The sequence below is a fragment of the Ranitomeya imitator genome, chromosome 6, assembly GCF_032444005.1.
Source record: "Ranitomeya imitator isolate aRanImi1 chromosome 6, aRanImi1.pri, whole genome shotgun sequence".
Classification (NCBI taxonomy): domain Eukaryota; kingdom Metazoa; phylum Chordata; class Amphibia; order Anura; family Dendrobatidae; genus Ranitomeya; species Ranitomeya imitator.
In genome coordinates, this window is record NC_091287.1 from 482,003,233 (window position 1) to 482,031,183 (window position 27,951).

Below are 27,951 nucleotides of genomic sequence, written 5' to 3' on the forward strand. Positions count from 1 at the left end.
AGCCTCATTTGCATATCAATAGAAACTCTGATTGCTAAGTACCAGAGGAATGCACTGGCCATGTAAAGGTAATTGCTGGACTTGTCTTTGAAAGCGCTACATGCAGATATAAGTACTTTGGTGTCTGAACTCCTACTGGTAAATTATCTTTCAGCTATAATATACCTGAAATATTTTTTTTTAGTGTAACCCTACAAATAATGCAAATAATAAGGGGATTGAAAACACCTAGCTGTCAGATCAATTCATACATTGCAACACCAGCAGCTAATTAGACAATGTCCAGATAGACTAATCAAGGAAAACAATGAAGAGTCTGCAGAGCTTACAATCTCCAGCAGTCCCATAGATAATGAGTGAAGTTGCTAAGCGCATGCACCGCCTATGCTCCATTTAATCGGTTAATTCTAAAGATGGTGCAAGTCCATTCTCAGCAACTGATCCAGTGGTCACATTAATAATCTATGGTCATTGGTGAGAACTGCCTCCTAACGACATTCGTGGCTACTCTTTTGATTAGCCGGCCATGCATGATGTCACATGTGTATCACACCGCTACTACGATGAAGCGTTAGGCTGGCTAATCAAAAGAAGAGCAGTGGATGCCAGGAGGTAGGAGACAATACTTAGGGTTCTCATTCACTGGTCACAGAACATTGAAGAGGCCGATGGACCAGGTCCTGTAATTCGATCCACACCACCACTAGTTAATTCTTAGCCTCATTCTAGGGACCAGTAGAAGTCCCAGCTGTGGGAACCCCGGGAACTGCAATATATGACCTATACTGTGGCTAGGTAATGACTCACTAGGAAAAGAAGAACTATCCAAATTTTTTTGAGTCAGAGCATATGTTGGTATAAGTGCAGTGCATAGGTGTGCACTCACACTGTGACCATATAACAAGCAGAACCTAAGATAAAAACAAAATGAGCAAAAACCCTCTAATAAATAGTAATAGTACATGTAAATAACATAGGGCACTTAGTTTATACTGCTTTGATCAAAAAAGCATAAAAGCCATCCCACCATGACAAGGCGTACCCAGACTGTGACATACCTATCTCTCGTAGTTCACCTCACTATGTGCAAGCAGATGTAAAAATAGATCAAATTGACAGCCGGCTCAGAGAAAGTGCTGCGCGTCGATTCCCAAGGATGTACTAGCGTCTTCAGACGCTAGTACCCTTGATCTATGCCCTAACCACCGCCGGCCCTTCTGCATCAGTGAAACGCCAGCAGCATGATCAGGTCACATGATCATGCTGCTGACGTCACTCGCCGGCTCTTCACAGGCACCCTTACGGTTTGTGGTAAGTGCTCCAGCTCCAGACGGCTGGGTAATGGAGGCTGGAGCTGAAGACACCAAACTGCCAGAAGGAGAGATGCGGCTGTGCTGTGTACTACTGTGTGGGCGGTGCTGTATACTACTATGCGGGCTGTGCTATATACTACTGTGTGGGCAGTGCTGTATACTACTGTGTGGGCTGTGCTTTATACTACTGTGTGGGCAGTGCTGTATACTACTGTGTGGGCTGTGCTATATATTACTATGTAGGAAGTGCTGTATACTACTGTGTGGGCTGTGCTCTATACTACTGTGTGGGCTGTGCTGTATACTACTGTGTGGGCTGTGCTGTATACTACTGTGTGGGCTGTGCTGTATACTACTATGTGGGCTGTGCTCTATACTACTGTGTGGGCTGTGCTGTATACTACTATGTGGGCAGTGCTGCATACTTCTATGTGGGCAGTGCTGTATACTACTCTGTGGGCTGTGCTGTATACTACTAAGTGGGCAGTGCTGTATACTACTATGTGGGCTGTGCTGTATACTGCTATGTGGGCTGTGCTGTATACTGCTATATGGGCTGTGCTGTATACTACTGTGTGGGCTGTGCTGTATACTACTATGTGGACAGTGCTGTATACTGCTATGTGGGCAGTGCTGTTTACTACTGTGTGGGTGGTGCTGTATACTACTGTGTGGGCGATGCTGTATATTACTATGCGGGCTGTGCTATATACTACTAAGCGGGCTGTGCTGCATACTACTATGTGAGCAGTGCTGTATACTACTGTGTTCCTCAGATTTCTCCACCGCATGCAACTGCACCCGGGAAGGGAGGGGATGGGGGCAGAAATCAGGACATTATGGGGGCAGAAATCTGAGGACATTATAGGGGGCAGAAATCTGAGGACATTATAGGGAGCAGAAATCTGAGGGGAGCGCCAAACTGATCCTTTGCCCCGGGTGCAGGAAGAGCTAGATACACCTCTGCTCAGGATCATCAGTGTGGATGTTCGACAAAAGTCTATATATGAACGAAACGTCACATACTGTACACACAGTTTGGACCACATAATTTATTTTTCATCTGATTTCACCACAAACCCCCATTCAAGTGCCGAATTATTTCGATTTATGTTCCAACACCTGCCCGGGGAAAGCTATGTAAACAAAATGAACGGCCCAAAAAAGGGAGACATGCCCTCATTTGTACAAAGTACAAAAAACTAAACCAAAACCAAAAAAATTGAACTACAAGAGTTGGGTACCGTCCTGATTGGGTACACCTTGTCGTGATGGGATGGCTTTGATGCTGTTTTTTAATCAAAATAATGTTAACCAAGTGCCCTATGTTATTTACATCTACTATTACTATTTACTTACTACAGGGTATTTGTTCATTTTGGTTTTCTTAGGTTATGTAAGATAACAAAAAAACCTTACTAGATAGTCTATTTCTCATTACAGAAAACCTCTTCAATATAACTCTACATTTGTGGACTGTATGACCAGCACATCATTTCCAAATTACTCTGTGGGTTATAACATGAATTATCTGCTCCAGTTGATAGGTTTGGTCTACAACTTAATGTAAAAGATTATAAATTGATGTTTACAGCAGACTGCCCAGCAGGAAATGCTTTCTGCTAATATTGCCGGACATGTAATTGCTTAAATACTAGCAGATTTTCCTGACCATAACCTCAGCTAATACCCATCATAAGTACATTTCTTCCCTTAGCTTCACCCTTCGGCCAGTTCTTAACCCCCTTCATGACCTCACTATAACCTGCCACCCAGAGCGAGGTACAGGAGTAAAGACGTTATATTAAGTCATCAGGGATGTTTGTCACTGCCCTCAAAAGTCATCCATTTCTGTAGATAATCACTAGGGAGGCTTGTTTAATCCATAGTGATATCTAGTAAAGATTTCTACTTCCTCACTTGCTGGGATTAGCATTTCAATGGTTTTAACGGGGTATTATGTTGACAGCATAAATAGCTCTAACAAGGTCAAAAAAAGATTTCCTTGTATTCCAGATCTGTTTCTATAAACGCAGTTTATCTCATGCGGATGCCTGTAGCACAGGATTCAACGCTTTGCACTTAAAGCGAACCTGTCAGCAGGATTTTGCTAAGTAAACTACAGGCATTGTCATGTTGATGCTGTTACACTGATTAAAATGATACCTGAGGTGAAGAGGTCCGTCTTGTGGTTCTTGTGTAATCAGTGTTAGAAGCTTTCAGTTAATAATATGCCCATGATCCGGGGTGGGACTGTGGGCAGGCCCTTGCTTCCTGCTCTAAGCCAGAGAAACCTAGGAAAAACCTGCCCACAGGCCGCCCTTTAAAGGCAGAGGTGTGGAATGGACCGGGCTGGTGTTCTATGTGCCCCAGACAATTGTTGGAGCCACAAAAAGTGATTCTGCCATTGCCAGAGTATTTCGATGCAGGTCTAAACGGGAAAAAAAAGCCCAAGTGTAGGGTTACACAACCATTTTCTCCACATTCTAGAAGGATGGTCAAATTATTCTGATCAAAAATTGATCATAGTGGCATCAGTTTGTAAGCTCGCTAGTACTAACTAGTGGGAGCATAAGATGATCTTTCCACGTGGTACAAAATCCATTTCATCCTCACCATTTATATTAGTGCAGCGATACGTGCAATGGATTGACCACTTACCTGGCCATTTCTGTAAGTCCCAGCTTCCCATCATTATTTGAATCAAACATTTTAAGCTGCAAATGAAACAAAAATTGCGTTGGAACAATTTTCTTTTACAATATTTGACATGTAATATAACAAAAGGGTTTATAGACCTTGGAATTTAATAAGTGAATCTGTCCAATTATTTTTACGAAATCCAACTCTAAGAAACTCAAAGGCTGCAATCTGATGAACCCCAGTTCCACCTACAGAACTTTTTTAGGGTAAGCTGGACCAATCAATTCTACGGGTGGAAAGGAGACCATTACATGAGATAGCTGTCAACCAAATGAGTGTTCAGCTGTCAGCTACAGTATCTACCCCGATCTCCCCATACGACAGGCCAGATCCTTCTCTCCTATGATGACATTGTCAGAGGAGAATCAGGAGGCCCATAATTTGAGTTTCCCTGATCCAAGCAGAATATGCAGGTCACAATATGTCGATAGTTGGTGTTTTTCCAATTTATATGCAAAAACTTGAAGGGCAGAGCCCGACTGAATATTACTCCTCTCTCGGGACATTAAAATGTAACTTTTATTTGTCTTCATATGATGAGGTAATGATTAAAATAATTCATACTTGCCATTGTTTAGTTATTTAGAAACTGTTCAGTAGCAGTTGCTTATCTCTTTATATTAAGATATCACTCTGGAGTGAGCAGCAGAATCGCCAGCAGGAGCGGTCCATGACTGATCTGAGTGAGCACCAGGTAGACCAGTAGCTAACTACCTGCCTGTTAGTTCTTAGGCCCGTCGTAAAAAAAGGATTAAGTCTTGGAAAACCGCTTTAACTTTTGTGGAGCCCATAAGGATCATTGAAGCTTCTCCATTAGACCTCATTCAGATGTCAGTTTTTCTCAGACGAGTACTATCTTTGTATTTCACGGATAACACTTCTACCTATAACACTCTATGGGGTAGTTCACATGCCCGTTTTTTCCCTTCGACTGAGTGGTCCATGCAAAATAGCAGAGACATGACCGATATTGATTGAAATAGTGGCTCAAAATCGGCAATGCAAGTCTACTGGTCCATGAAAAAAATCACATAACACTTGCATGCCATCCATGTGTTGTCCATTTTTCACTGACTTTTTCCATCAGTGAAAAGCTGATTAAACTCTGACCAAACTGTGATGAAACTTGGATGAAAATCTGGTGAAACTGATGAAAATCACTGATGAAACTTTTTTTGTGTGTGAAAAAACTGACATGTGAATAAGGCCTTACAAAGCTGGCAAATGCACAGTTTTGATCTTCAGTATATAGGCTGTACATCAAATTAAGGGCCCAAACTCACTTGTCCAAGTGAGTGGGTGTGCTAAAAAACCCCAGCTCATGTTAGCCATTTGTGTCTCATCCACTTGCTGCCTGGTTTTCGCTAACCGGTTGCTTGGAGTGGACAAGCTTGGGGAACCTCCATTATTTCTTTTCTTCGTAAAAGTAAAAAGAATGACAAATGGATGGAAGAAAACACACACATGGACCAAAAACAGATGAACATTTTATCCAGGGCACTGCTAAAAGTCCAAGCTAAGTTTAGACGAGCCCTGACTTTATTGGACTGGTCACCTCTGTAGGTTATGGAAGTGACTGTCTCTGTGTACAGCTCTGTGCAAGTTGTTGTTACGATTTTTTTCCATGCAGTCTGTGTGCACAAATTCCCATGTGCACATGTAAGGAGGTGAAGCACAAGAAGAGTCTGGGGGCGGTTACCTTCTCGGCTCTGTGCCTGGAACCATTGAGCTGTGCTACAGGTTCCCCAGGGGGCAGACTTAGAGACTGGGACAGGAAGGAAGCCGGGCAGGGAGCAGGACAGGCACGCGCGCGTGCAAGGAACAGAGCAGCGTGAGCAGCGGTCAGAGCAGGGTGCAGCTGCGCTCCGGGAGAGAGAGAGCTCCCGGTCAGAGGACAAATACAGGGAGATTGCCCAGAAAGATTGCATCTTGTGAGTACATGAAGGCGGACTCTGCTGTGACTGGAGAGGGGCACTTTGAGACCTGTGTAGAGACATTGGCCCGTGCAGAGACTGCGACCCCCTGGTACCCGCGGTATCAGTACAGAGACTGTGACCCCGGTACCCACGGTATCAGTGCAGAGCCCCTGATTCCTGGTGAGAGACTTAACAATAGACTGACCATCGTTTTCCCAGGATAGGCTGTGCTGTAAAAGCTAAAGACTCAGAGCCTGTGCATATCACATTAACTCCCGAAACCCCAGGCAGCGGGCTCCTAGAGACTACTCAGCCCACGGACAACAGAGGGACGACAAGTGCTGCTGTTACGTTGGAGAAGACGACCCTTCAAGCAAGTCCTCATCAGACTGATAAGTGTTCTTTTCTCAAGAAATCTTGCTTACTTCTGTTACACTGTTTGACTCCCATATTTTTGCAGTTTTATTGCTAGTTATTTTCCATTGCTTCCTCGCTGAGAGGAGAACCTGATTCCTGTTATTAAACCCCTCAACTGTTGGTCTGTTTGTTCCGTGGTGACATACTCAGTACCTGCATACTATTACACTCAAGTCACAATTGGCCCGTGTGCAGACCGTTACGTCCATGGACAGAACAAAGACCAAAAAATATTTGTGTGAACATGCCATAAGGCATGAACAATAGTTCAATTTTCATCCATAAAACTAGGACAATTTTTATCTGTTATTCATGTGTCCATATTTTATGCCCATGTGGCATCCGCATTTATACATCAAGAGTTTAAAATGCACCCAATCAATTACAGTTTCCTTGGTTACTAATGGCAATGTATCCTTAAGAATCGTATGCAATACGGATGTTCTCTATAGGATTCAATTCTTTTTGCGCCCCCATAGACATGAATTGGTGTGTCCCATCCGATATACTGTACAGAAGAAAATTGTCCATGCTGCAATTTTTTTGGGCCCGTGTGAAAAAATTGTAAACTGAACAGCCCTTTTAAATTACATTGGTCAGTGTGCATTGCTCAGTGTGCATTGGTCAGTGTGCATTGGTCAGAGTGCATTGGTCAGTGTACATTGGTCAGTGTACATTGGTCAGGTTGCTTTATTTAGTGTGCATTGGTCAGGTTGCTTTGATCAGTGTGCATTGGTCAGGTTGCTTCGGTCAGTGTGCATTGGTCAGTGTGCATTGGTCAGTGTACATTGGTCAGGTTGCTCCGGTCAGTGTGCATTGGTCAGGTTGCTTTGGTCAGTGTGCATTGGTCAGTGTGGATTGGTCAGTGTGCATTGGTCAGGTTGCTTTGGTCAGTGTGCATTGGTCAGTGTGGATTGGTCAGTGTAAATTGGTCAGGTTGCTTCGGTCAGTGTGCATTGGTCAGGTTGCTTTGGTCAGTGTCGTTGGTCAGTGTGCATCGGCCAGTGTACATTGGTCAGTCTGCATTGGTCAGTGTGCATTGGTCAAGTTGCTTTGGTCAGTATGCATTGGTCAGTCTGCATGGGTCAGTGTGCATTGGTCAGTGTACATTGGTCAGGTTGCTTCGGTCAGTGTGCATTGGTCAGTGTACATTGGTCAGGATGCTTCGGTCAGTGTGCATTGGTCAGTGTACATTGGTCAGTCTGCATTGGTCAGTCTGCAATGGTCAGTGTACATTGGTCAAGCACGTGTCCATATATATATGATCGTCTGGTTGAGCCCTGATAGTGAATTGCACCTCTTCATTGTAGCAAAGGAAACTTCCAAAAGAACAAAGATGCAGTATTCTTCTTCTCAGGTTGTTTTCTCTTTATCATTTCAGGTGGTATTAACTGACGCCCGAACTCATACAGCTCAGTAACATCACATCATGATTTCAATGTGAAAAGAATCATGGCGAACCCGTCTGCACTTGGCTGGATTTCGACAGACAGCGACTTTGAAGAGGCACGCTTTTGAACGCGCATCACTTGCCACCGGAGAGGATGAACCACTTCTGAATAGCACTTAAAATGAAAACTTCAGAATATCAATAAATGAAAGAGACGGGAGCCACCTTGCAGGAAAGCTCCATTGTATTCTCCAGCCACAGACTGCTCATGTTTATGCAAGGAGCACGTCTGGCTGCTAAGTAGCTGATAACGCGCCTCAGTATTACAACAGTTGGAATGGGACTGAGTGTATCGTGCAGGAGAACGATCATCTTACCGAGACAGACTCAACACCTTGATACTGGAATTAGATTTTTTTTCACATGTAAATAAGTCGGAACATTTCTAATGAAATTTATTGCAATAATAAAAACTAATAAGTGCCAGAAACTAGGTCTCCGGCAGATCCAAATACTGATTATGCTAGAAATGGAGCTTCTGACCTGATTGCTCACAGGCCGGCAGATTCTCGGATGAAACCTTTCTATTCAAATTATATGCATTTTAGTTATTAAGAATTAGGACACTTAATCGCAGCAGCGCGCCTTTCAGAGAGGGATATCAAAGTCTGTAGTGACTAATAAAAGAATATGGTTCTCCTAGGAACTTGGAGGTGCTCCGGTAGAATCCCGATCAGTCAAAGTCAAGTAATAAGGTGAATTCGGCATTCAAAAGTAGATAAGGTAAAGAAACTGGTTTTAATTCAGTGGTCCATAGATGGTGCATATACTATAGGTAACGTTTCGGTCATTATAGACCTTTATCACACCAACACTAACCGTGGATAACCACGGGGCTTGTAGATGCAATGAGGGGCTGCACTGGGGGGGAATGTGACCGCCATCGCTTGTAAGGTGAGGACTGATTAGTAAAACATGTAGCACAAGTGGACGGAACGGTAAACTGAGCCTATTGGCCACGCTGAGGGTGCACCAAGCAACTTCATTAATATCAACTTCAATATATAGTTGATTAAACTTCAGTTTCTACACGTTTAATCGGCAAGTATGCAAATCACATACTTGCGCTAAAGCGCCCGCCGTTCCCGGTGCCGACACTGGAGAATCCTCACATAGAGTGACTGCAGACTTGTACCCCAACCCCTTTAAATCCAAGTGGGCGTTATCAGACAGTTTTCACTGGGGGCGTGTACTTCTTTCCCTTGTATGCTGCGACTCACCAAAGCTAAAGGATATAGGAGGAATTGGCTGGGTCTGGAAGACTTTTAGCAGAGAACAATTGGCACTTTTATGGTGCAAACTTCTATAGAAATGTGACATGTCACGGAATCAAGAACTTTGATCATTTGATCACATCTGATTAAAAGCAATGCATTATGGCTGTTACCTATCACTTTATCAAGATACATGTACAGCTACCAAAAACCCTGACCCAATAACATGTATCCACCTTTATCATAGATTTCGAAGTCACATTTCATTTTACGGACATTTGTGCCATTTTGTTGTTAGTTCTTCCCTAGCAGTCTACGAGGACCCGCAAGTATATTCTTTATCTTTTAGCTTCGGCGTGCCGCTAAGAATTGGTCAAGGGCAGCAAAGCTGAGTTTGGTTTCTCATATCAAGTTTTTTTTTTATTTCTGTTTCTACTTTACATTTTGGATTGTATCTACGACGGTATAGCTACTTATTGTGCAGTCACTCAAAACCTAGAGACAAGTGTCTAATCTACCCACTTATATCTACCATTTACACCATCCGGATCAATCAGACTAACACAGTGAATTCTACTGGTCATGTCCTTCATAATACTATATTTTTATAGTAGCTATGCCCTGTATTTTGTGTCTAGTGTGAAGATACCACTGAGAGCAGGAAACACAACCACAAGGACTCAGGAAACCTCGAAATGAGATGGTAATGAAGCAGAATGAAATACACTGAATTATGGGTTAATAATGAGCTTTGAACAATGGTCCTGGGAAATCTTTAAAATGATGGCCTGGATGAGAGTGATTTTTTTTCTTGTTATATACTGTTCATAGGGGACTTGTAGTATAAATCAGGAAATGTTCATGTTTTAAACTGGCCTCTTTAGTCTTATCCCTCTTCTCGAGGTTTTCACAGGGTTCTTGCTTAAAGGGAATCTGTCATCAGGTTTTTGCTACATCATCTGAGAGCAGTGTTAGACAGGGTCAGAGACCCTTATTCCAGTGATGTGCCACTTACTGAGCTGCTTGCTGCAGTTTTGAGATAATCACTGTTTGCTGCAGATCTACCAGTTCATTGAGTGCTAATCTCTGTATAACCCCCACCACATCACTGACTAGCAGCTTTCTGTGTACACTGTGCATAGGCAGAAAGCTGCCCTTCAGTGGTGGGGTTATACAAAACTCATGAATATGGAGGACTACATGGCAGCTTTACTAGTCCTCCAGTGATAATCAACTGCTGATAAAACAGTCATTTTTTTGAAAACTACAATAAGCAGCCCCGTAAGCGACACATGATACAGTCACAACATCATGATGCTCTCAGATTAGGTCTCAAAGGGAATCTGTCACCAGGATTTTAAGTTCCCAAAATAAATGTTCTGCTCCTGGGATGTGGATGAAACCAGGAATGAATATTGAAAAAGTGTTAGTGTTGCTCAATGGTGGTTAGGTTAAATAGTTCCCAATCTACCAGCAGACCTCAAACAGCGACCCCGTAGACATCAACGTTAATTCAATCTGTTTTCCTCCTGGCTACACCTTAGGGTGACTGCTGATCCCCCAATTCATGTATTTGCCTGCTTTATACTAAAGTGTAGTGTCAGCAGAAGGCAAAGCTGTCAGAAAACTGAGAGAAGGATTTGATAAAGGTGAAAAGAGCTGATCTGCTTGATAAATTTGATATATAGTTTATGGTCTGATGCAGAACTTCTGAATAAAGAAGTGAATCTTGTCAGGACTCCTAAGACGGACAGTGAGAGTCCTGATTTCCCCGCCCATTCTGATCAGTGTGTGTGCAGACAAGGCTGACACTCCTGCTTTGTGGTTATGTATGGTGTCTGAAATGTGACTTGTCAATATTCATTGTCTTTTACCTTTGGTTTAGAAAACCACTGTCAGATATTCTACAATAGAAAGGAACAAGTGGTTGCAGAGGGCATCTCTCTCGCTATCACAAGGGCAGCCACAATGTGATTAGCTCATTGTTAATGAACCCTTCTAACAAATGTCAAAAGTCAATCATTAAATTATCTGGATATTTAAAAGGGAACCTATCATGTGCAGAAACCCTATAAAGCTGCATATATAGTGGTAATCTGCAGGTACATAAAGCTTAAATCCCTTTTGACAAGCTTATTGGATCAGCGGCTACAGGGAGGAAAATAAATCATATTCTCCCTGCAGCTGCTCACTTCCAGTCATTAGGGCGGTGCTGTGAGCTGTTACAGGCACCGCTCACTACAAAGTGAATGCGGCTAAACAATCAACAACCATTTCATTGATAGCCTGCTCTGCACACACACGCTGCACACATACTACAGAGCAAGCTGTCAAACAATGAGCATAGTGAGTGGTAACTGTAACCGCTGCCTACACCGCCCTGATGACTGGAAGTGAGCAGCTACAGGGAGAATATAGCTTAATTTTCTCTCTGTAGCTGCTGCTCGAGTAATCCAACCAGACATGATTTCAACACTATTTACCTGCAAATCATCACAATATCTTCAGCTAAAAAACATTTCTGGACACGACAGGTTCCCTTTCATTATTTTTATTACGTATTCTTTTTTTAAACTTTAACCCTGCTGTTGTCTTCGGTCTGGGGAGACCGATTTTGAACTTTGGTATTTTTTGGGGTGTTCAAAATGCGGTTCTGAAACTTGTGGTTGATTGACTTAAATGAGGATGGGTCGGTCGGCCACGGGTTTCAGAGCCGCATCTTGAATATTTTAAAGAATATTGAAGTTCAAGGTCGGTCGTTTTTGACCGAAGACAACAGCAGGGTTAAAGCAGCGCAGAAAATATCTGTAGCTTCTCTGCCAAGTCCTCACTGATCCAATTCTTGTATGACCTCGATCGAGACTAATCTCTGCCCTGGTTGGCATCACAACAATTAAATAAGTAAAATGCTGCAATGGAAGTGAAATATTTTACCATGTGTTCCACTGGTATTACTCTCATGATTAAAGAAGAGGGAATTTATAAACTAGTATACCAGAATAAAGACAGAACCAATAAAATAGAAAAAGTCAGCCTAGCTCACCCACTAAGATTAAAGACAGCACACTTCATATTGTAGACGGTGCACATAAAAAACTCCATGGCAGAAAAACAGGAAACTTTCAAAGAATCTTTTCAATCTCTAGGATTCTTTCATTTTTTCATGCTTTTAATAATGTGAAATAAAGGAATCTTTTTAATTTTTTTTTTAGACATATTGCCGGGCATTGAAAGATTTTTTGACAGTAAAGATAGAGTTTTGAATTGAGATGAAATGGCTTCAAGCATAAGAATTGCTGAAAGCCTCCTCCTTTTCTCTAAATCTGATCATTTGTGATTTCCTTTGGAAAAAAGTAGATGTACTCACAAGTCCAGATTTCACACCCTTTACCCTATAGCACAATCATGCCTTCTTTAACCCCTTCATGACCTGGGTTTTTTGTTTTTCGCTCCCCTCCTTCCCAGAGCCATAACTTTTTTTATTTTTCTGTCAGTATGGCCATGTGAGGGCTTATTTTTTGCAGAACGAGTTGTACTTTTAAACAACATCATTGGTTTTTGCATGCCATGTACTAGAAAACGGGAAAAAAATTCCAAGTGCGGTGCAAAAAAGTGCAATCCCACACTGTTTTTTTGTTTGGCTTTTTTGCTAGGTTCACTAAATGCTAAAACTGACCTGATATTATGATTCTCCAGGTCATTACAAGTTCATAGACACCAAACATGTCTGGGTTATTTTTTATCTTAATGGTAAAAAAAATTTCAAACTTTGCTAAAAAAATCAAAAAATTGTGCCAATTTCCGATACCCGTAGCGTCTCCATTTTTCATGATCTGGGGTGAGGTGAGGGCTTATTTTTTGCGTGCCGAGCTGACATTTTTAATGATACCATTTTGATGCAGATACGTTGTTTTGATCGCCCGTTATTGTATTTTAATGCAATGTCATGGTGACCAAAAAAACGTAATTCTGGTCGTTAATCCTTTTTTTTCATTGATAGATCGGGCGATTCTGAACACGGAGATACCAAATATCTGTATGTTTGATTTTTTTTATTGTTTTATTTTGAATGGGGCGAAAGGGGGGTGATTTAAACTTTTATATTTTTTTTCATATTTTTTAAAACATTTTTTTTTTTACTTTTGCCATGCTTCAATAGCCTCCATGGGACAACTCGATCGCCTCTGCTACATAGGAGCGAAGCTCAGATCGCTCCTATGTAGTAGAACCTCTGGTTGTCATGCCGACGCATCGCTGACCCCCGATCACGTGATGGGGTCAGCCCGATGGCCGGAAGCACTAGTTAAATGCCACTGTCAGAGTTTGACAGCAGCATTTAACTAGTTAATAGCGGCAGGTGAATCATGATTCCACCCGCCGCTATTTTGGGCACATGTGGCAGGGGATCTGATCTCGGACGTACTATCCTGTCTGAGGTGAGAAAGGGGTTAACAGTGGCCAAAAAAGTCTTCTTAATGGGTCATTAATCTCTCAACTTTCCGATATGTTTCCCATTTTGAAAAATCCACACTATGTTTCATCAATAGTGGTTGACCAGGACCTCTGCTCATGGCCTTCCAGTGCCCTCTATAGAGACATGTGCCTAGTGTGCTCTGGAATCACAACTGTCTGTAAATTTACAGTTTGCCCAAAAATGTATGCTTTTTTCTGCTCGACACTGTCTGTAATTTTTTTTCATAGTTTGTACGGTGCAAGCCCTTTAAGGATAATGTACTGTTCCTGACTTGAAAAGGAGTAATTCCCTGCACATACTTCTTTCCCACCTGTCTGTCTTCACTCTGCAAAGTCAACTCTGTACCGACTCCCAAAGAAGCAGCAACCCAACAGTGGTACATGCCGAGCCAACCCAGTGGGGCGAGTGTCTGATTGTCCGGTGTATGTTCGGGGTGAGAGGAGTGCAGTACAGGCAGCAGATCGCCTGTGCCAGTGACCCGTCTATGACAATAAATAATCAGTGCTGACACTAGGGCCATAAGAACGGGAGACGGGGCAGTTCACATACAGAGTTGAGTTGATTCTCACCATAGTCTCCGTATATTCCTCCAGCTTCGAATCTTCGTATGGTTTGTTTGCCTTCTTTAACAAGTCTTTAAGAAAACTCTGTTGGGACAAATAACACATATTTCAGAGGAATAAACCTTTATCTATGAAGGAGCAGAAAATAAGCATCTGATTGATTCACCACAGGTGAGTAAGGTCACATTTTGCATTGGAGGCCAGCCAGTACGAAAGCCCAAGAAATATTACAGTAGTTTGGCTAGAACCCTGCTGGTCAGGCAGTTTTCGGCGCTATGTCTTTGAATTATTATATCTGTCTGATTATATTATATCTGAATTTCCAACCCTACAACTTCAGTACAAGATCTATGGGACCTGCAGGGAAAATCTGAATATGATATAGGACAATTTACCCTCAGAGTGAATGCAAATAATATCATTTAATGGCACTGTACATCAAATGAGAACACGAGCTCTTTTTGTTCTATTACTTTTAATTACTCAGTCATTAATAAAACATTTTTTGCTTGACATATTGGCATAATCTACATACTGTTGTCACATACTATTTTTGAATCCTGGTTTCGAATGAAGTCCATAATCTGTGGGTGGTATTGCAGCTCATGTCCATTCAGATGAATACAGTTGAGCTGTAATACCAGAAACGGCCTATGGACAAGAGTGGCACAGTCCATAGGCAAAGGACTTGACCTCTAGTGCCACCTATTGGAAGTAAAGAATCCTAATAGTCATTATTGACCATTTAACAAGCCTTGCCACATGACTTAGGATAAAAGCCAAACCAGAATCTCAATTTACAGACACGTATGGTTGAGCGAAACGGGTCGTTCATTTTCAAAAGTCGCCGACTTTTGGCAAAGTCGGGTTTCATGAAACCCGACCCGACCCCTGTGCGGGGTCGGCCATGCAGTACGCGACTTTTGCGCCAAAGTCGCGTTTCAATTACGCGAAAAGCGCCATTTCTCAGCCAATGAAGGTGGACGCAGAGTGTGGGCAGCGTGATGACATAGGTCCTGGTCCCCACCATCTTAGAGAAGGGCATTGCAGTGATTGGCTTGCTGTCTGCGGCTTCACAGGGGCTATAAAGGGGAGTTCCCGCCGACCGCCATGTTACTGCTGCTGATCTGAGCATAGGGAGAGGTTGCTGCCGCTTTGTCAGAAGCAGGGATAGCGTTAGGCAGGGTCCATTAACCACAAAACCGCTTGTGCTGTAGCGATTTCCACTGTCCAACACCACCTTCGGTGTGCAGGGACAGTGGAAGCTACATTTTTTTTCCTCAGCGCTGTAGCTCATTGGGCTGCCCTAGAAGGCTCCCTGATAGCTGCATTGCTGTCTGTACGCCGCTGTGCAAACCAACTGCTTTTTTCAAAGCACAAATCCTGTTGTTCCTTCCTTTCTGCACAGCTATCTTGTTTGTTTGTCCACACTTTTTATTTAATTTGTGCAGCAGTCCACTCCTTATTGCTGCCTGCCATACCTGGCTGGGATTACTGCAGGGAGATAGTAAGGGTATGTTCACACGTTGCGGTTTTCGCTGCGGATCCGCAGCGGATTTGACGCTGCGGATCCGCAGCAGTTTTCCATGCGGTGTACAGTACAATGTTAACCTATGGAAAACAAAAACCGCAGTGCACATGATCCTGAATTTCACAAAAAAAGCCGCGCGGAAACGCTGCGGAAAAAAAGAAGTATCATGTCACTTCTTTCTGCGGATTCCGCAGCGGTTTTCAACCTGCACCAATAGGAAAGTGCAGTTGAAAACCCGCAGAGGAATCCGCAGAAGAAACCGAGTGAAAATCTGCAGTGAAAACCGCAGTGATTTTGCACTGCGGATTTTCCAAAACCGCTGCGGAAAAATCCGCAGCAAAATCCGCAACGTGTGAACATGGCCTAATTGTAGGACAGTCCCTGTTTTTTTTTTTTTTTTTTTTTTTTTTTTAATTCTCCCTAAAAAAAAAAGCTGTGGGAGATTAAGATTGGCATTTCTGCTCGAGTGCCATCCCTGTGTGTGCCATCTCAAATAGTGTGCCATAGACAGCCTAATTTTTTTTTTCTGTTTTTTTTTTGGGGTTTTATAAATTCTCCCTGAAAAAAAAACAAACAGTGGGAGATTAATATTGGCCTTTCGGCTTGTGTGCCAGTCCTAAGCGTGCCATCTCTCTCACAAATAGTGGGCCATAGAAAGCCTATTTATTTATTTTTTATTGTGTTTATAAATTTCCCCTGAAAAAAAAAAAACAGTGGGAGATTAATATTGGCCTTTGGGCTTGTGTGCCAGTCCTAAGCGTGCCATCTCTCTCACAAATAGTGGGCCATAGAAAGCCTATTTATTTATTTTTTTTGGTTTTATAAATTCTCCCTGAAAAAAAAAAACAGTGGGAGATTAATATTGGCCTTTGGGCTTGTGTGCCAGTCCTAAGCGTGCCATCTCTCTCACAAATAGTGTGCCATAGAAAGCCTATTTATTTATTTTTTTTTGGTTTTATAAATTCTCCCTGAAAAAAAAAAAACAGTGGGAGATTAATATTGGCCTTTGGGCTTGTGTGCCAGTCCTAAGCGTGCCATCTCTCTCACAAATAGTGGGCCATAAAAAGCCTATTTATTTTTTTTTATTGGATTTATAAATTTCCCCTGAAAAAAAAAAAACAGTGGGAGATTAATATTGGCCTTTGGGTTTGTGTGCCAGTCCTAAGCGTGCCATCTCTCTCACAAATAGTGGGCCATAGATAGCCTATTTATTTTTTTTATTGGGTTTATAAATTTCCCCTGAAAAAAAAAAAACAGTGGGAGATTAATATTGGCCTTTGGGCTTGTGTGCCAGTCCTAAGCGTGCCATCTCTCTCACAAATAGTGGGCCATAGAAAGCCTATTTATTTATTTTTTTTGGTTTTATAAATTCTCCCTGAAAAAAAAAACAGTGGGAGATTAATATTGGCCTTTGGGCTTGTGTGCCAGTCCTAAGCGTGCCATCTCTCTCACAAATAGTGGGCCATAAAAAGCCTATTTATTTTTTTTTTTGGTTTTATAAATTCTCCCTGAAAAAAAAAAAACAGTGGGAGATTAATATTGGCCTTTGGGCTTGTGTGCCAGTTCTAAGCATGCCATCTCTCTCACAAATAGTGTGCCATAGAAAGCCTATTTATTTATTTTTTTGTTTGTTTTATAAATTCTCCCTGAAAAAAAAAAAACAGTGGGAGATTAATATTGGCCTTTGGGCTTGTGTGCCAGTCCTAAGCGTGCCATCTCTCTCACAATTAGTGGGCCATAGAAAGCCTATTTATTTTTATTTTATTGGGTTTATAAATTTCCCCTGAAAAAAAAAAAAACAGTGGGAGATTAATATTGGCCTTTGGGCTTGTGTGCCAGTCCTAAGTGTGCCATCTCTCTCACAAATAGTGTGCCATAGAAAGCCTATTTATTTATTTTTTTTTGGTTTTATAAATTCTCCCTGAAAAAAAAAAACAGTGGGAGATTAATATTGGCCTTTGGGCTTGTGTGCCAGTTCTAAGCATGCCATCTCTCTCACAAATAGTGTGCCATAGAAAGCCTATTTATTTATTTTTTTGTTTGTTTTATAAATTCTCCCTGAAAAAAAAAACAGTGGGAGATTAATATTGGCCTTTGGGCTTGTGTGCCAGTCCTAAGCGTGCCATCTCTCTCACAATTAGTGGGCCATAGAAAGCCTATTTATTTTTATTTTATTGGGTTTATAAATTTCCCCTGAAAAAAAAAAAAAACAGTGGGAGATTAATATTGGCCTTTGGGCTTGTGTGCCAGTCCTAAGCGTGCCATCTCTCTCACAAATAGTGGGCCATAAAAAGCCTATTTTTTTTTTTATTGGGTTTATAAATTTCCCCTGAAAAAAAAAAACAGTGGGAGATTAATATTGGCCTTTGGGCTTGTGTGCCAGTCCTAAGCGTGCCATCTCTCTCACAAATAGTGGGCCATAGATAGCCTATTTATTTTTTTTATTGGGTTTATAAATTTCCCCTGAAAAAAAAAAAACAGTGGGAGATTAATATTGGCCTTTGGGCTTGTGTGCCAGTCCTAAGCGTGCCATCTCTCTCACAAATAGTGGGCCATAGAAAGCCTATTTATTTATTTTTTTTGGTTTTATAAATTCTCCCTGAAAAAAAAAAACAGTGGGAGATTAATATTGGCCTTTGGGCTTGTGTGCCAGTCCTAAGCGTGCCATCTCTCTCACAAATAGTGGGCCATAGAAAGCCTATTTATTTTTTTTTTTTTGGTTTTATAAATTCTCCCTGAAAAAAAAAAACAGTGGGAGATTAATATTGGCCTTTGGGCTTGTGTGCCAGTCCTAAGCGTGCCATCTCTCTCTCAAATAGTGGGCCATAGAAAGCCTATTTATTTTTTTTTTTTTTTGGTTTTATAAATTCTCCCTGAAAAAAAAAAACAGTGGGAGATTAATATTGGCCTTTGGGTTTGTGTGCCAGTCCTAAGCGTGCCATCTCTCTCTCAAATAGTGGGCCATAGAAAGCCTATTTATTTCATTTTTTTTGGTTTTATAAATTCTCCCTAAAAAAAAAAAACAGTGGGAGATTAATATTGGCCTTTGGGCTTGTGTGCCAGTCCTAAGCGTGCCATCTCTCTCTCAAATAGTGGGCCATAGAAAGCCTATTTATTTATTTTTTATTGGGTTTATAAATTTCCCCTGAAAAAAAAAACAGTGGGAGATTAATATTGGCCTTTCGGCTTGTGTGCCATTCCTGAGCGTGCCATCTCTCTCTCTCAGATAGTGGGCCATAGAAAGCCTATTTTTTTTTTTTTATTTGGTTTCTAAATTCTCTCTGAAAACATCACTTTTTTTTATTCGTTTTCTAAATTCTTCTTAAAAAAAATCTTTTTTTTTTTGGGGGGGTTCTAAATTCTCCCTGAAAAAATTAAAAAAAACAGTGGGAGATTAATATTTACATTTGTGCTTCAGTGACAGTCCTGCGTGTGTGGCATCTCTCTCATTTGGTGCCACCAAAAACAGAGTGTGTAACATTGTGCCTGATTTTCCTTGCGGTCTCACCCACCTGTAAAGGGGTATCTAAATCATACTGAAGTTATAGCTCACCGTGTAAGTTGTTTGACAGCAACAAATACCGTTAGTTTGGTTACGTTTTTAAAACAATGAGGAAGTCTGGTGGAAGAGGTCGTGGCCGGGGGCGTTCATTGTCAGCTGGTAATGAGGGTAGTGGTAGTGGTGGAGCATCAGGTGACATAGTAACATAGTAACATAGTTAGTAAGGCCGAAAAAAGACATTTGTCCATCCAGTTCAGCCTATATTCCATCATAATAAATCCCCAGATCTACGTCCTTCTACAGAACCTAATTGTATGATACAATATTGTTCTGCTCCAGGAAGACATCCAGGCCTCTCAGGTGGTCGTGGGAAAAAAAATATTGCACCTAAGTCTGGAGCTGTGGAGCCAGGTTCGTCGTCTGGCAACACAAGGCCTCGAACGCTCCCTTTTCTGAGAGTAGGAAAACCGCTTTTAAAGCCGGAGCAGCAAGAGCAAGTTTTGGCTTATCTTGCTGACTCAGCCTCTAGCTCTTTTGCCTCCTCTTTTGAAACTGGTAAATGTAAAAGCAGCGCGTCGTTAGTGGATGTTCACGGTCAGGGACAAGTCACTTCCTTGTCCTCTTCAGCAAAAACAACAACAGAGAAGAATGCAGCAGGCGACACAACGGGTTACTCCATGGAGCTCTTTACACATACCGTCCCTGGATTAGAAAGTGAAGCAGTTAACAGGCCATGCCCATTACAAGTTGAATCTGACATGGAGTGCACTGATGCACAGCCACAGCCAGACTACTATGCTGGTCCTTTGACTCAGACCACAACATTGCCCTCGCAGGGTACTGATCCAGAATCAGACCCTGATGAGACTATGTTGCCCCGTCACGAACGCTCTACCACCGACTTACACGGTGACACAGACGGAGTTGCGCACGAGCTAGAAGAGGAGGTTATAGATGACCCAGTTGTTGACCCTGATTGGCAGCCATTGGGAGAACAGGGTGCAGGCGGCAGTAGTTCTGAAGCGGAGGAGGAGGGGCCGCAGCAGGCATCAACATCGCAACAGGTTCCATCTGCCGGGCCCGTAGATGGGACAAAACGCATGGCAAAGCCAAAACCTGTTGGAGGACAGCGAGGCCATCCGGTTAAAGCTCAGTCTGCAATGCCTGAAAAGGGATCCGATGCTCGAAAGAGTGCAGTCTGGCATTTTTTTAAACAACATCCAATTGATCAGCGCAAAGTCATCTGTCAAAAATGTTCAACTACCTTAAGCAGAGGGCAGAATCTGAAAAGTCTCAATACAAGTTGCATGCATAGACATTTAACCACCATGCATTTGCAAGCCTGGACTAACTACCAAACGTCCCTTAAGGTTGTAGCACCCTCGGCCAATGAAGCTAGTAAGCAACGCAACATCCCTTCCGGCAGTGTAGGGCCACCATTTTCTGCACCACCTGCAGTATCTGTGCAGGTTTCTTTGCCAGGCCAAAGCAGTCAGGGTCAGGGAATCACCAGTTTCGTAGTAGGAAACACTGCATCTAGTGCACCGGCGGCAACAATACCATCTCCCACCGTCTCTCAGTCTGCCATATCCACCGACACCCCCGCTAGTTCCACGATCTCCAGCTCTCCAGTCCAGCTCACCCTATATGAGACTATGGTTAGAAAAAGGAAGTACTTAGCCTCGCATCCGCGTACACAGGGTTTGAACGCCCACATAGCTAGACTAATCTCGTTAGAGATAATGCCCTACCAGTTAGTTGAAAGCGAAGCTTTCAAAGCCCTGATGGACTATGCTGTACCACGCTACGAGCTACCCAGTCGACACTTCTTTTCCAGAAAAGCCGTCCCAGCCCTCCACCAGCATGTTAAAGAGCGCATCGTCCATGCACTCAGGCAATCTGTGAGCACAAAGGTGCACCTGACAACAGATGCATGGACCAGTAGGCATGGCCAGGGACGTTACATGTCCATCACGGCACACTGGGTGAATGTGGTGGATGCAGGGTCCACAGGGGACAGCAATTTTGGGACAGTTCTGCCTAGCCCACGGTCTAGGAAACAGTTGGCTGTAGCCGTTCGCACCCCCTCCTCCTCTTCCTCGTCCTCCTGCAGAAGCAAGAGCTCATCCACAGACCGCAGTCGCACAACCACTCCATCCACAGCTGCCACTGTTGCACATCAGGTCTCCCATTATGGGGCAGCTACTGGCAAACGTCAGCAGGCTGTATTGGCTATGAAGTGTTTGGGCGACAACAGACACACCGCGGAAGTTCTGTCCGAGTTCTTGCAGAAACAAACGCAGTCGTGGCTGGGCACTGTAGATCTTGAGCCAGGCAAGGTAGTGAGTGATAACGGAAGGAATTTCATGGCTGCCATCTCCCTTTCCTAAATGAAACACATTCCTTGCCTGGCTCACACCTTAAACCTGGTGGTGCAGTGCTTCCTGAAAAGTTATCTGGGGTTATCCGTCCTGCTCCTCAAAGTGCGTGGACTTTGCTCACATATCCGCCGTTCGCCCGTACACTCCAGCCGTATGCAGACCTATCAGCGTTCTTTGAACCTTCCCCAGCATCGCCTAATCATAGACGTTGCAACAAGGTGGAACTCAACACTGCACATGCTTCAGAGACTGTGCGAACAGAGGCGGGCTGTTATGTTTTTGTGGGAGGATACACATACACGGGCAGGCAGTAGGATGGCAGACATGGAGTTGTCAGGTGTGCAGTGGTCGAAGATACAAGACATGTGTCAAGTCCTTCAGTGTTTTGAGGAATGCACACGGCTGGTTAGTGCAGAAAACGCCATAATAAGCATGAGCATCCCCCTAATGCGTCTGCTGATGCAAAGTTTGACGCACATAAAGGATCAGGCGTCTGCAGCAGAGGAAGAGGAAAGCCTTGATGACAGTCAGCCATTGTCTGGCCAGGGCAGTGTACAGGACGAGGTAGCGGGCGAAGACGAGGAGGAGGAGGACGAGGAGGATGATGGGGATGATTATATTTTTAATGAGGAAGCTTTTCCGAGGCCACTGGAAATTGGTGGCGTGGCGCCTGAAACTGCCCCTCAACCAAGCACAACCGCAGATTTGACAACTGGAACTTTGGCCCACATGGCGGATTATGCCTTACGTATCCTCAAAAGGGACACACGCATTACTAAAATGATGAACGATGACGATTACTGGTTGGCCTGCCTCCTTGATCCTCGCTATAAAGGCAAATTGCAAAATATAATGCCACATGAGAACTTGGAACTAATATTAGCAACCAAACAATCAACTCTTGTTGACCGTTTGCTTCTGGCATTCCCAGCACACAGCGCGCGTGATCGTTCTCACACGAGCTGCAGGGGGCAGCAGACCAGAGGTGTTAGAGGGGCAGAAATCAGAAGTGGCATTGGACAGAGGGGTTTTCTGACCAGGTTGTGGAGTGATTTTGCTATGACCGCAGACAGGACAGGTACTGCAGCATCAATCCAAAGTGACAGGAGACAACATTTGTCCAGTATGGTTACTAACTATTTTTCATCCCTTATCGACGTTCTCCCTCAACCGTCATTCCCATTTGATTACTGGGCATCCAAATTAGACACCTGGCCAGAATTGGCAGAATATGCATTGCAGGAGCTTGCTTGCCCGGCAGCTAGTGTCCTATCCGAAAGAGTATTCAGTGCTGCAGGTTCAATATTAACCGAAAAAAGGACTCGTCTGGCTACCCAAAATGTAGATGATCTAACCTTCATTAAAATGAACAACAACTGGATTTCGAAATCTTTTGCCCCACCTTGCCCGGTCGACACCTAGCTTTCCTATGAAAAATTCTTGCCTGTGGACTATTCTGAATGCCTTTTCCAATCTCGTAATTTGCAGCACCTGATTGTCCAGCATACGACATGTTTACACCTCACTAAATGGCCAAACTCCCCACACGGGGCCGTGGTATCGCCACTTGGCGCCAGCACCCGTGAGAGTGCTGTTTGTCTGAAGAGGTGGGTGTGCCCGCTTTTGGTCGACGGCACTGACACTGGGTCCCTCAAAGTACAATAAAGTGTCTCTGGCGGTGGTGGTGCGCACCCAACGTCAGACACAATGTTGTAACATGAGGGGCCCTGGGCCTGTCCCGCCGGCCACAAGAGAGTTCCCCCCCCCAGCTCAAACAGTGCTCTACCACTTGCAAAATTATCTCTCACAGCTCCACCAATGTTTAGTCTATGAGCTGACATCCTTAAAAGCCTGGCACTGACAATACCATTGTATTGACATTTTTGTTATGTTAGGCCTTAGAAGCCTGTCTGCGGTCCCTCCTTCCACTAGGCCTCCACTGACCAGACCACTGCTGCCCGTGTACCCCTGGAACCAATTTTAAATTGCCTACAGCCCAATTTTTTTTATGTTAGGCCTTAGAAGCCTGTCTGCGGTCCCTCCTTCCACTAGGCCTCCACTGACCATTCTACTGCTGCCCGTGTACCCCTGGAACCAATTTTAAATTGCCTACAGCCCAATTTTTTTTATGTTAGGCCTTAGAAGCCTGTCTGCGGTCCCTCCTTCCACTAGTCCTCCACTGACCATTCTACTGCTGCCCGTGTACCCCTGGAACCAATTTTAAAGTGCCTACAGCCCAATTTTTGTTATGTTAGGCCTTAGAAGCCTGTCTGCGGTCCCTTCTTTCCACTACTCCTACACTGACCAGACCACTGCTGCCCGTGTACCCCTGGAACCAATTTTAAATTGCCTACAGCCCAATTTTTTTATGTTAGGCCTTCGAAGCCTGTCTGCGGTCCCTCCTTCCACTAGTTCTCCACTGACCAGACCCCTGCTGCCCGTGTACCCCTGGAACCAATTTTAAAGTGCCTACAGCCCAATTTTATTATGTTAGGCCTTCGAAGCCTGTCTGCGGTCCCTTCTTTCCACTAGTCCTCCAATGACCAGACCACTGCTGCCCGTGTACCCCTGGAACCAATTTTAAAGTGCCTACAGCCCAATTTTTTTTATGTTAGGCCTTCGAAGCCTGTCTGCGGTCCCTTCTTTCTACTACTCCTACACTGACCAGACCACTGCTGCCCGTGTACCCCTTGAAGCAATTTAAAAGTGCCTACAGCCCAATTTTATTATGTTAGGCCTTCGAAGCCTGTCTGCGGTCCCTTCTTTCCACTAGTCCTCCAGCGACCTGGACACTGCCGCCCGTGTACCCCTGGAACCTATTTTAAAGTGCATACAACCAACTTTTTCCTTTATATTATAATTTTAAAGACCAGATGGACTACGCTGTACCACGGTAAGAGCTACACAGTCGTCACTTCTTTTGCGAGAAAAGCCATCCTAGCCCTCCACCATCATGTAAAAATCCGCATTGTCCATGCTCTCAGGCTATCTAATAGTAGAAAAGTGCACCTGACAACAGATGCATGGACCAGTAGGCATGTCCACGAAAGGTTACATGTCCATTACGGCGTACTGGGTTAATGTTGTGGATGCATGGTCCACAGGGGACAGCCTATTAAGTCTGTCTGCAGTCCCAAATAGAAATTGTCCTCCGCTTACCACACCAATGATGCCTGTGTACCCCTGGAACATTTTGTAAACTCCATTGACCCAAATTTTTGTTTTAAAGCCTACTACCAGTGTCTGCCGCTCCAAGGTGTTCTCCGGGTTGCCTTTTCTGAGCTTTGATCTTCAGGCTCTCGTTAAGTAGTCTTTTTAAATCTAACTGCAGTGGGGCTAGTACTTGGTTTGGGGCCTACCACCTGTGTCTGCCGCTCCAAGGTGTACTCCGGGTTGCCTTTTCTGAGCTTTGATCTTCAGGCTCTCGTTAAGTAGTCTTTTTAATGTAACTGCAGTGGGGCTAGTACTTGGGTTGGGGCCTACCACCAGTGTCTGCCGCTCCAAGGTGTTCTCCGGGTTGCCTTTTCTGAGCTTTGATCTTCAGGCTCTCGTTAAGTAGCCTTTTAAAGTAACTGCAGTGGGGCTAGTACTTGGGTTGGGGCCTACCACCAGTGTCTGCCGCTCCAAGGTGTTATCCGGGTTGCCTTTTCTGAGCTTTGATCTTCAGGCTCTCGTTAAGTAGTCTTTTTAAATCTAACTGCAGTGGGGCTAGTACTTGGTTTGGGGCCTACCACCTGTGTCTGCCGCTCCAAGGTGTACTCCGGGTTGCCTTTTCTGAGCTTTGATTTTCAGGCTCTCGTTAAGTAGTCTTTTTAATGTAACTGCAGTGGGGCTAGTACTTGGTTTGGGGCCTACCACCAGTGTCTGCCGCTCCAAGGTGTTCTCCGGGTTGCCTTTTCTGAGCTTTGATCTTCAGGCTCTCGTTTAGTAGTTTTTTAAATCTAACTGCAGTGGGGCTAGTACTTGGTTTGGGGCCTACCACCAGTGTCTGCCGCTCCAAGGTGTTCTCCGGGTTGCCTTTTCTGAGCTTTGATTTCCGGCTCTCGTTAAGTAGTCTTTTTAAATCTAACTGCAGTGGGGCTAGTACTTGGTTTGGGGCCTACCACCTGTGTCTGCCGCTCCAAGGTGTACTCCGGGTTGCCTTTTCTGAGCTTTGATCTTCAGGCTCTTGTTAAGTAGTCTTTTTAATGTAACTGCAGTGGGGCTAGTACTTGGGTTGGGGCCTACCACCAGTGTCTGCCGCTCCAAGGTGTTCTCCGGGTTGCCTTTTCTGAGCTTTGATCTTCAGGCTCTCGTTAAGTAGTCTTTTTAAATCTAACTGCAGTGGGGCTAGTGCTTGGTTTGGGGCCTACCACCTGTGTTGCCACTCCAAGGTGTACTCCGGGTTGCCTTTTCTGAGCTTTGATCTTCAGGCTCTCGTTAAGTAGTCTTTTTAATGTAACTGCAGTGGGGCTAGTACTTGGGTTGGGGCCTACCACCAGTGTCTGCCGCTCCAAGGTGTTCTCCGGGTTGCCTTTTCTGAGCTTTGATCTTCAGGCTCTCGTTAAGTAGTCTTTTTAATGTAACTGCAGTGGGGCTAGTACTTGGGTTGGGGCCTACCACCAGTGTCTGCCGCTCCAAGGTGTTCTCCGGGTTGCCTTTTCTGAGCTTTGATCTTCAGGCTCTCGTTAAGTAGTCTTTTTAATCTAACTGCAGTGGGGCTAGTACTTGGGTTGGGGCCTACCACCAGTGTCTGCCGCTCCAAGGTGTTCTCCGGGTTGCCTTTTCTGAGCTTTGATCTTCAGGCTCTCGTTAAGTAGTCTTTTTAATGTAACTGCAGTGGGGCTAGTACTTGGTTTGGGGCCTACCACCAGTGTCTGCCGCTCCAAGGTGTTCTCCGGGTTGCCTTTTCTGAGCTTTGATCTTCAGGCTCGCGTTTAGTAGTTTTTTAAATCTAACTGCAGTGGGGCTAGTACTTGGTTTGGGGCCTACCACCTGTGTCTGCCGCTCCAAGGTGTACTCCGGGTTGCCTTTTCTGAGCTTTGATCTTCAGGCTCTCGTTTAGTAGTCTTTTTAATCTAACTGCAGTGGGGCTAGTACTTGGGTTGGGGCCTACTACCAGTGTCTTCCGCTCCAAGGTGTTCCCCAGGTTGCCTCTCCATTGCTTCAATCTTCTGGCTCTTCTTAAGTAGTTGTTGAAAACAACACTGCATGCGGCCTACAAGTTGGGTCTGGGGTGTAGAGACGGTGTCTTCCGCTCCAAGGTGTTCCCCAGGTTGCCTCTCCATTGCTTCAATCTTCTGGCTCTTCTTAAGTGGTTGTTGAAAACACTGCATTCGGCCTACAAGTTGGGTCCGGGTTGTAGAGACGGTGTCTTCCGCTACAAGGTGTTCTCCAGGTTTCCTCTCCATAGCTTCAATCTTCATGCTCGTCTTAAGTAGTTGTTGAAACAACACTACATTAGGCCTACAAGTTGGGTCTGGGTCGTAGAGACTTTGTCTGCCGCTCCAAGGTGTTCTCCAGGTTGCCACCTAATCGAAGCTGCATAGAGCCAATTTTGTAATTTTACGCCTACAAAGTCTTTCTGCGGTCCCTCCTTCCAATTGTCCTCCACTGAGCACAACAATGCAGAACGTGTACCCATGTAACCTTTTTTAAACCAGCGTCGAGCCAACTTTGTGGTTTAAGGCCTACTTGTAGTGTCTGGCTGCGCCACTCAATACAGCTGTCCTCTTTACAAAAAATGACCTACAATTATCTGGTTTTCAGCCTATCGGGATTTTAAAACTGCAGTGGGCCTACTAGTTGGGTTGGGGCCTTCTATCTGTGTCTGCCGCTCCTTGCTGTTCTCCTACAGTGAACAAAGCTGTGCCGCCTGTTTACTACTCTTGCCAAGTTTGAACTGCATTTAGACTACTTACAGATTTGGGCCTACTCTCTGTGTCAGCCTCTCATTCCAGTTGTCCTCCACTGAACAAAACAATGCCCCCTGGTTAGTCCTGTTACCAATTTTGAACTGCATTTAGCCCACTTTATTCTTTGGGCCTATATATGTGTTTCCTCCTCATCCTGCCCATAGCCCAGCCAGTGATAGATGAGTCTGCTGGTACATTGACCCAGAACGCTACATTCCCCGTGCACGCTACACTGCAAGATTGTGACCCTGCTGAAAGTCAGGTCCCCCTTCCCGCATACCATACCACCTTACACGGGGACAAAGAGGAAGGTGCAGATGAAGGTGCAGGTTCCTTCATCAGGTGGGGGGAGGAATACTCGTTGGCGACGTCACTGGCACAGGGCCTCTCATAGTACGCAAAAGTGTTGCTGCCGGAGGGAGGCGCCCCCGCCGTGCAAACACACCGCTGTACTTTGAGGGGCCCTGTGCCAGTGCCAATGCCAATGAGGGGGCCCTTCCCTGCTTGCTCAGGATCACAGCACTTGCAAAGTTGAAATACTTATCTCTCCCTGCTCCACTGCCGTGACGTGGTCCAGATTTACTGGGCCCACT

General features: G+C 44.3%; 1 protein-coding gene across 1 annotated transcript in view; it reads right to left on the minus strand.

The window, feature by feature from the left end:
• Positions 1–27,951, minus strand: part of CALB1 (calbindin 1) — a 105,256-nt gene that overhangs the window by 14,170 nt on the left and 63,135 nt on the right. The window contains exons 6-7 of the mRNA XM_069731589.1: positions 14,057–14,134; positions 3,975–4,030 (exon numbers count right to left, since the gene is read on the minus strand). Coding sequence (XP_069587690.1) covers positions 3,975–4,030; positions 14,057–14,134 — 134 coding nt within the window. The remainder of the gene's footprint in view (positions 1–3,974; positions 4,031–14,056; positions 14,135–27,951) is intronic.